At 40.0% G+C, this 8901-nt stretch overlaps 1 protein-coding gene and 1 pseudogene across 1 annotated transcript; both read right to left on the bottom strand.

The window, feature by feature from the left end:
* Window positions 1-2280: 2280 nt before the first annotated feature.
* LOC102873355 lies at window positions 2281-2529 on the bottom strand (annotated as a pseudogene).
* Window positions 2530-3044: 515 nt separating this feature from the next.
* On the bottom strand, window positions 3045-7745 carry ZNF140 (zinc finger protein 140). The gene is made up of 3 exons (XM_006901010.1): window positions 7722-7745; window positions 3638-3986; window positions 3045-3553 (listed from the first exon to the last, which is right to left on the bottom strand). Exons 1-3 carry the CDS (start codon window positions 7743-7745, stop codon window positions 3045-3047), a joined length of 882 nt encoding a protein of 293 aa, XP_006901072.1.
* Window positions 7746-8901: the final 1156 nt, after the last annotated feature.

Raw genomic sequence — 8901 nt, 5'->3', positions numbered from 1 at the left:
AAAGGCATCAATTCTCCTTCTATCCTCCTTGGTCATTGTCCAACTCTCTGATGCATAACAAATGATTGCAAAGACCATGGCCTGTATCAGATGCAAGATAGCAACAGTAACAATTCTGAATATTGTAGTTTTGTTTTTTTTTTTACTTTATGAGAAGATTGTTAACTGTACTGTGTTCAGAGTGTCTGAACTGTGTAATACTGCTTTATTGGTATTCTCGTGAGATTGGCCTTCTGGTTCTGAGTGGCAGTTACTGCTAGTTGCTACTAAGCTGCATTATTCACAAATCCCCTTTTAACTCAGAAGACCAACATGACCAGTTTAAAAAGTCATTTCTGCTTCCTTGCAGCCAAGGATAGCCATATCCCCCATTTCTAGTCAGTCAAATGTTGACTGGTATCAAAAGGGACAGATCTGTGTATTTATTTTTCTACCTCTGCATTGCCTTTCAGTCCTCCTGGAACTGTACCAGGAGACTAGCAATCATGACTTAAAAGATGTTAAGAAATGAGCGACCCTGGTGTCCCAAAGGGACCTTTAATACTTGTGCCATCCCTGCACTGTTTATGTAAGGACATCTTTTTATGTGAGCAAAAGAAGCTTATTGATTTTTTTTAAAAAGTTATGAATCGGGGGAGCTCTGGTGGCCTAGTGGCAAGGAGCTGCAACTACAATCCCAGAGGCGCATGGTTCGAATCCACCAGATGCTCTGCCGAGGAAGGAGGGACAATCTCCTCCTGTACCAGTCAGATCTGATTTGATGGTACACGCACACAAAAATAATAAAATTTTTAAAAAAAAAGTTATGAATCAAGTCCACAGTGGCATGTTTTGTGTGAGATGTACAAATCTGGTTAGGAACCTAAGAGGAGAGGATGGTGAAAGAACTTTTGTGCTTAAGCTACAGATAAATAGAGCTAGAGCCAAAGTCCCTGAAAACAAGTCATCACAGGAATAAGAAAGGAGTCTAATACTTTCATTAGAATCTAGAACATTTTTAAATAAAAGCTAACTTACTAATTTTAGAGTTCTTGAGATTTGAATACTTTGTCTTGCGAATACTGATCAGATTACCTAACATTTACTGATAAACTAAATAAAAAAGGAGGCGCTCTCAGTGAGAGGAAGGAAGTGGCTGGTTTAGTCATTAACTTCATAGATGGGGTAAGACATCCACATAAACGGGCTGCTATGTCTGGATTCATAAGCTATCTAACTAGATACAAATCTTAGCAGTATCATTATGTTGACCATAACAGACTCTCTGAAGTGACTGAGTTTGTATAAGGACAAAGGGATGGAATAAAGGGAAAGCTGATGGCTGATTCTGAACGCCTGTATGATTAACTACGACAGCAGCTAGAAATCCAGTTTTAAATAAAAGCTTACAGAATAGGGAACAAGTGAAGACAATTACCTGGCATTTTTTGGTGGCATACCCTACATACATTTTTTTTAACTGAGATTTTAATGAAAGTTTATAGAGAACTTGGATTTTCATTCATTCATCATTGCACATTTTCCTCGAAAATGTCCTACATACATTTCAGAATGAATAAGAAATACCTATAATTAAATCCAAGGGTAAACATAATTAGCATAATCTCAAGTCCAAATACTTGCTCAAAAACATAAGACCTAGCGCTGATACTTTAAAATGTTCCTATAGTTACATTTTCACAATGTCTCTACAAATACACTTTTCTTCATTGATGTCATTAAAATATTGGTTGTAGGTCCAGCATCATATGGTGTTAAAAAAATATCAAGGACAAAATTTAATTCTTTACAAACCAAAGGATTTATTCATAACTCTTCTAAATTGGCTTTAAAAAGAAAAGTAAAACATGTTCCTCCTCCTCCCCCCAAACCCCAGAGATTACCTCCAGTATGACTTCCAAGATTTTGCAACAATGGTAGTTTCTTCTACACTCTTAATTCTCTGAAACCCTTTTGGTACAGTGGTTACATGCTCAGCCGCTAACAGAAAGTTCATGGGTTTGAACGATCAGCGACACTGTTGGAGAGATATGGCAGTCTACTTCTGGAAAGATTTACAGCCTTGGGAACCCTATGGGGCACTTTTACTGCATCCTATAGTTATGACAGGAATCATCTCCACAGCTATGGGTTTGGTCTCTGTTGATTTAACTAATTCTCTGTGAAGGCTAAAATATTGCAGAAAGTTGTATCTGTTCCTTTGAAGAGGTTTTTTTTTAAATATCTAAAATTATGTTTCTTGAGACAGTTTCCCATTCATCTTGATTCAGCGTGTTTTTCTTAATGCTGCTTCTGTCTGAAGGAGCATCCTTCCCTAGCCTTGCTTTGCCTCCTGTAGGCTGACGGAGAACAATGGAGCAGCCAATCCACAGAACTCCTGCTTGTGGATGGCTGAAGCCTGGCCATTTTATAGCACCCTGGACATTTCACATCCAGGACATAGGAATCTGAGCTCTGCGCCAGGCTCTTCTTATATTTCCTCTTCTTCTCTTCTGGAGAGGGATAAAGGAGATCCTTCGCAAAAGGCATGTTCGCCTGTGGAGATCACCGTGGAAAGGTGAAGAGTATTTTGTGTGTGTGTGTGTGTGATCTCCTGGCACATGAAGGCATGGCATCCCCCATCACTATTTGTGTGAATTTGTTTGAGTATGACTTTTCTGATGTCCAGGAGAAAGTACACCCTTTTATGAAGCTCCTTCCTGACCCATGAATTCTGTCTTAGATGAGCTGATAGACACAGAATGAGGGATTATCTCTAACAGCTTTCTCATATTTATCGAACCCGGCTACAGCCTCTTCTCGGAGTCCATAACATAAAGGAAGGGAGCCCGCCAGATGAAGATTCTTCATATTATCTATCTGCTAATGCTTCTCCCCACATTCCTAGAGGTTTTGTCCACCATGGATTCTCCGATGTTAAGTAAGGTACAAACCCCATTTCCTCACATTCAGTATATGTAAATAAGGCTTCTTTACAAGAATTCTCTGAAGTCGAAATAAGGCATTAAACCACTTTTCTTTTTTACTTTACAATCACCGCAGTCTTAGGTCTCCTCTCCAATGTGAATTTGTTGGGATTCGGGAAGGAATGTGTGGCAATTAAATGACGTTTCATATTCATAGGAATCCTCTAGAGTATGAGTTCTCTGATGTTTGGCCAGGTCGGCGCTCCAGCTGAAGGATTTGTTACAGACCTCACATACACAGGGCTTCTCCCCCGTGTGAGTGAGCTGATGTAAAACGAGAGAGAAGCTGCGGCTGAAGGTCTTGTCACACTGAGCACACGCGTACGGTTTCTCTCCAGCGTGCATTTTCATGTGCTGCGTGAGGGAGGCGTGCCAAGTGAACACTTTACCGCATTCTTCACATTCATAGAGCTTCTCTCCAGTGTGAATTCTCTGATGCTTAACAAGGAATGAGTGGCAGCGAAAGGCTTTTGAGCATTCGGTACACTCATAGGGCGTTTTGGTCGTATGAATGCTCTGATGTCTTGCAAGGTGTGAGGAACGGCGAAATGTCTTCCCACAGTCAACGCATTCATAGGGTTTCTCCCCTGTGTGTGTAATCTGGTGGCGGAGAAGTTCGGAGCCACTGCTGAAGGCATCCCCACATCTCCTGCACGCGTACTGCTTCTTGCCCACGTGCAGTCTCTGATGCCTGGTGAGGTTTGAGGCCCGGCTGAAGGCCTTTCCACACTCAGGACATTCGTAAGGCTTCTCCCCAGTGTGCGTTCTCTGATGCTCCACGAGGAATGAAAGATAACTGAATGTTTTGCTGCACTCCTTACACGCATGGGGCTTCTTCCCACTATGGATCATCTGATGTTTAACAAGGTTGGAAATCTGGCTGAAGGTTTTGCCACATTCCTTGCACATGTATGGTTTCTCTCCAGTGTGAGTTCTTTGGTGCAGTACAAGCGAAAAGCGCCGTTTGAAGGTTTTCCCGCACTCAAGGCATCCATAGGTCCTCTCCACAGGACTGAGGCTCTGATGTTGAGCCAAAGTTTCTTGAGAGACTGCAACTCGCCTGATATATCCTGGATTTCTCTGGAGTGTCTCGGTATCATCCTCACATTTCCAACTGCTTTTGAAACTGGAATCCTCGGGGCATTGACTTAAAATTCTTTCCATTAACAAATACTTGTATGAACCATCTTCATGAATATAATTTTTTGAAGAATACTCTCTGATTGGACAATTTGAAACTGAAAAATACCAAAAAGACAAGGAAATGTTTTCCTATATTTTGCCCTGTTTGAGTAAAATATGCAACCCCCATCAAAATGTCAAAGCTATCTTTGCAAGAAGTAAAAAAAAAAACCAAAAAAAACCACACCAATCCAGTGACCTAAAGTTAACCTTAAGAAAGGATAAAATAAGCGAGCTCTGGTGGCCTAGTGGCAAGAAGCTGCATTGCAATCTCAGAGGCAAGCAGTTCGAATCCACCAGATACTCTGCTGGAGAAGGAGGAACAATCTCCTCCTGTACCAGTCAGATCTGATTTGACGGTACACACAAAAAATAATGAAATAAAATTTTTTAAAAAAAAAAAAGGATAAAATAGGCCTACGCTGCCTTATTTCAAAGCATTAAGTATAAAAATAATCATGAAAAGAGCTTAATATTGATATGGTAATACACATGTTGGTCAATGAAACAGAACAAAGTCCAGAAATAAATCTATACGTCTATGTTCAAATTGTTTTCTTGTCAAACATTCTTGTAGGTGGTATAGCACTGGTAGTGCAGTCGTACAGAAGTAACTCGTGGTTGCTGTGATGCAAAACACTGTAACACTGATACGTCAAATGCTCAGGCCTTTCGTTCATAGGGTCACTATGAGTCATCTACGACTCGACGGCGCCCAACAACAACATGATCAACTGATTCTTTACAAAAGTACTTATTTCATTAAAGTGCAATAAATATTTTTCTTCAGTACATTGTACTGGGAAAATGAATTCCACATGCAAAAGACTAAATGAGGTCCAAGCCTTATATCATTCACAAAAATCAATTCAAGATGGATCAAGGACCTAGAAGTGAATAGTAAACCCTTACATTCTTATTACAAAATATAAGAGCATTCTAGATCTAATCATAACAATGGATTATCATTGTTTTGGGGTCACCATGAGTTAAAAATGACTCTGGCAATGAGTTTGGTTTGGGATTTTTTTTTATGGTGAGTGGCCGCTGGTTAGGGCTCTGATTCACGGCAGCCCAACATGTAGTAAAATGAAACACTGTCCAGTCCCACTCGATCTTCATGATCAGTTCAGGAGTACGCTGTTGTGATTTTCACAGACTCATATTTTTGGAAGGAGATCAAAAGGCCTTTCTTCCTAGTCTGTCTTAGTCTGGAAGCACCATTCGAGATGCCTTGGCTGGGAATGAAACCCAGTTCTCCTGTTTGTAAAAGCAAGAATTCTACCAGTAACCCCAACCGCAGGCTTTGAGCTCTGATTCATCAAAGTTAACAGAATGAAAAGATAACTAAACTACACAATGGGGGAAAAAATTTTCAGGAACTATTTATCAAAATTTCTGTAACTTAACAAAAAGAATACAAATGATTAAAAATGGGCAAATGACTTAAATACACATAAATTCACCAAAGATGTTCACATAGTCAAGAAGCCCATGGAAAAATTATCTACATCACTAACCATTAGAAAGTGGCTAATCAAGGGGAGCTCTGGTGGCCTAGTGGTAAGGAGCTGCAACTACAATCCCAGAGGCACATGGTTCAAATCCACCAGATTCTCTGACGAGGAAGGAGGGACAATCTCCTCCTGTACCAGTCAGATCTGATTTGACGGTACACTCACACAAAAATAATAAAAAATTTAAAAAAAAAAGAAAGTGGCTAATCAAAACCACTTTATCACCACTAGAATGAAAATAATGAAAAACAAAGCTAGAAAACAACAGGCGTTGATAAGGCTGTGGAAAAACAAGTATCCCATCCATCCATCCATTTTGGTGGGAAGGCTAAATAGTACAATCTACGGATGAATACTGAAATCATACTGAGCAAAAGTAGTTCATTCCAAAAGGACAAATAAGTATATGATCTCATGTGCATAACATAAGCAAATGTATAGAAACCAAAGATGATTAGTGGTTAAGAGAGAGGAGGTTATAGAGGAAGTGAAGAGGGAAAGGAGAGCAAGTTTGTGTAGAGGACAGTTTATGTCAATGATGGTAAAATAATGTGGAAAAGTATAAGGTTCTCAAACCTGAAAAATGTAAAAGGTATCACTGAAATACACATGCACAAATTGCTGAACTGCCAAATGTTTTGTTGTGTTTATTTTCCTCATGATAAATATTTTATACTTAAAAGCCATGTCTCCCTTTTAAAAAAAATCATTAAACTATGGCAAAAAAATTATCATAAATTATACAGCATCCCTTTTCCAGCAGGAAGATGCAACAGGTTCAAATTGTCTTCCTGTCAAACATTCTTCTAGGTGGTATAGCACTGGTCTGTGCGTTGCTGTACAGAGGTAACTCGTGGTTGCTGTGATGCTGAAGCCTGTGACAGTGATGTGCTAATCGTGGTAATGGGCACCCATGGTGGACAGTGTTGGCTGGAGCTTCCCGACTAAATCAAGCCTGGAAGCAGGAGCGGCATCCACTTCCAAAACGGCTTGCCTCCGGAAACTCTATGTACGAACAGTGCTCAGGCTGTTCGTTCATAGGGTCACTATAAGTCGTCTACGACTCGACGGCATTATACAACAACAACAACATATGACTTTTACATCTGTCATATGTGACTATGAAATCTAAAAGTATATCCCATACATTCAGAAAATGTCAGACAAAGGATAGGCATGAGTAGATAAAACAAACCTACTGGAGTCCAGTCAATCACTGCAACCCTAGAGGACAGAAAGAAAAAGCCCCATCGGGTGTCCAAGGCTGCAGATCTTTGCAAAGCCAACTGCCACATTATTCTCCCACAAAGCAGACTGTGAGTTCAAACACACGATCTGTTGTAGACTCCAACTCTGCAGCAGAGATTTTCGAAGAGAGTTAACTTTCCCTAATGGGACTGTAACAACAACAATGGGATTGCGCACTTGTTCAAGTTTTCTTCCAGTTTTAATATCTGTGTATATACTGAGGCGGAACACACATATCTAACACTGGTAAACCTTCCTGGTTAACTTACTATAAAATCATCTCCAGTAGCATATTTCATCTTAAGTTTTATTTTTTCTACTACTTATAGAGCTATACTTTCCTTTAAAATAAGCATGAAAAGAACATGGAAAGAATGTGGGCAGCCAAATTTTAAACTAAATGTTAAACCAAATGCTTAACAAGGAATTAAGGGAGGTGCAAATACAAGCTGGAATCCCTGCAGAGACAGGAGCACAGGAATCATGTGCCAAGGCAGACCTAACAGCGCCTTTTCAATTTTTAGATTGTATTTACAAATCCCTCCTTTCTGAGACAAGAACTCTCTTTGTGATTTGCTCCCTGGCGATTTTCAATAAAGTTAGAGGGAAGCTAGGTTCTGGGCTTCTGTCTTCGAGTGATTCACCCTGCCTTTAAGCTCTCTGTTCTTTTTCTCCATTCTTGGTGTCCCCATCTCACTTTTTCTCAGTCCTGGGTCGACAACATGTGTCTTCTATAAATCATATCATAAATGAAGATATGAAGTCTCCTTGCACTTGCTCCATCTGTGACTTCAGCCCACATCAATACCTTCTTTCCACATTCTTCGTACATCCCACCATCCTCCAGGTCACTCACTGTCAAACGTAATATTAGGTCCACATTGTCTTTAAAACCTCACAGGGCTCAGTTTCCAAGGTTTCCTTCAGCATTCATTCTAAGCTGCTGCTGCTTTCTAAACAATTCTCCTTTCTCTTCATAGGACCACTTTCTAAAGGTTACTGTAGCTCTCCAGTAAAGGTTTTACTTCAGAATCAACTGTTGGACTTAAGAAACTCGTCAAAAAGTAATAAATTTAAGCTCTAGAAATCAGCTGTTAGACTCTTCAAGAGTAGAGCAGTCTCATCTTTATATTTAAAGAGCTTCATAAAAGAAAAGCTCATTCAGAGCACTTTTCTTTCAATCCCATGGTTTCTCTGGCTTACTTATGTAACAGTCCAATTTCTAAATCTCTAACATGGTTTTCTTAGAAGATCTATTCCAACAGACTCCTGTACATCTTCAGGTGAAAGTATCATCCTCTGTTCACACCATATTCCAAACAAATTTCACCACAACTGAGTCTTTTCTCGTTTTTTCTATTACTATTACTACTGTTACTATCACTACTGTATGCCATTGAGTCAGAACCAAACCATGGCTGACCCTTCAGTGGGTTTTCAGAGGCATTTAGTGACATGGGAGGAAACTGTCCATCCTTCTCCCACGGAGTAGCAGGTGGATTTGAACTGCATGCCTTTGGGATTGCAATGCAGTTTCTTACCACTGTCCCTTACCAAATTATCCAGGACTGAAATAAGAACTGGAAATGCCTTCTCTCACTCTGTGAACTGCCAATCTGAGGATCAATAATACAATTTTTTAAAAAAATTTACAGATACATTTCATTAGTTTATAAATTCCTTGATTACACTGATATATGTACTTTTGGTTTCCCCAAACAAGGTAATTATATAAATACAAATATACAGATATGAACGCAAATAGGTATATGTGTGTGTGTGCGTGTGTGTGTGTGTATTTATAGAGAGGGGCATCATGCTAGGGAGGGTGGAGGGACAGCGTAGGAGGGCAAGGCCCTCTATGAGGTGGATTGATGCATTGACTGGGGTATTTGGGATGGGTGTGTCGGAGGCAGTGCGATTGGCACAGGATAGAGCAGGGTTTAGGGCCGTTGTACATAGGGTGCTATGAGTTGCAAGCGACTCGA

This window comes from Elephantulus edwardii, unplaced genomic scaffold, assembly GCF_000299155.1.
Source record: "Elephantulus edwardii isolate Elephantulus edwardi_28Jun2011 unplaced genomic scaffold, EleEdw1.0 scaffold00304, whole genome shotgun sequence".
NCBI classification, from domain to species: domain Eukaryota; kingdom Metazoa; phylum Chordata; class Mammalia; order Macroscelidea; family Macroscelididae; genus Elephantulus; species Elephantulus edwardii.
Note: the sequence above shows the minus strand (reverse complement) of the source record. Positions and strands in the feature narration are given on the sequence as shown.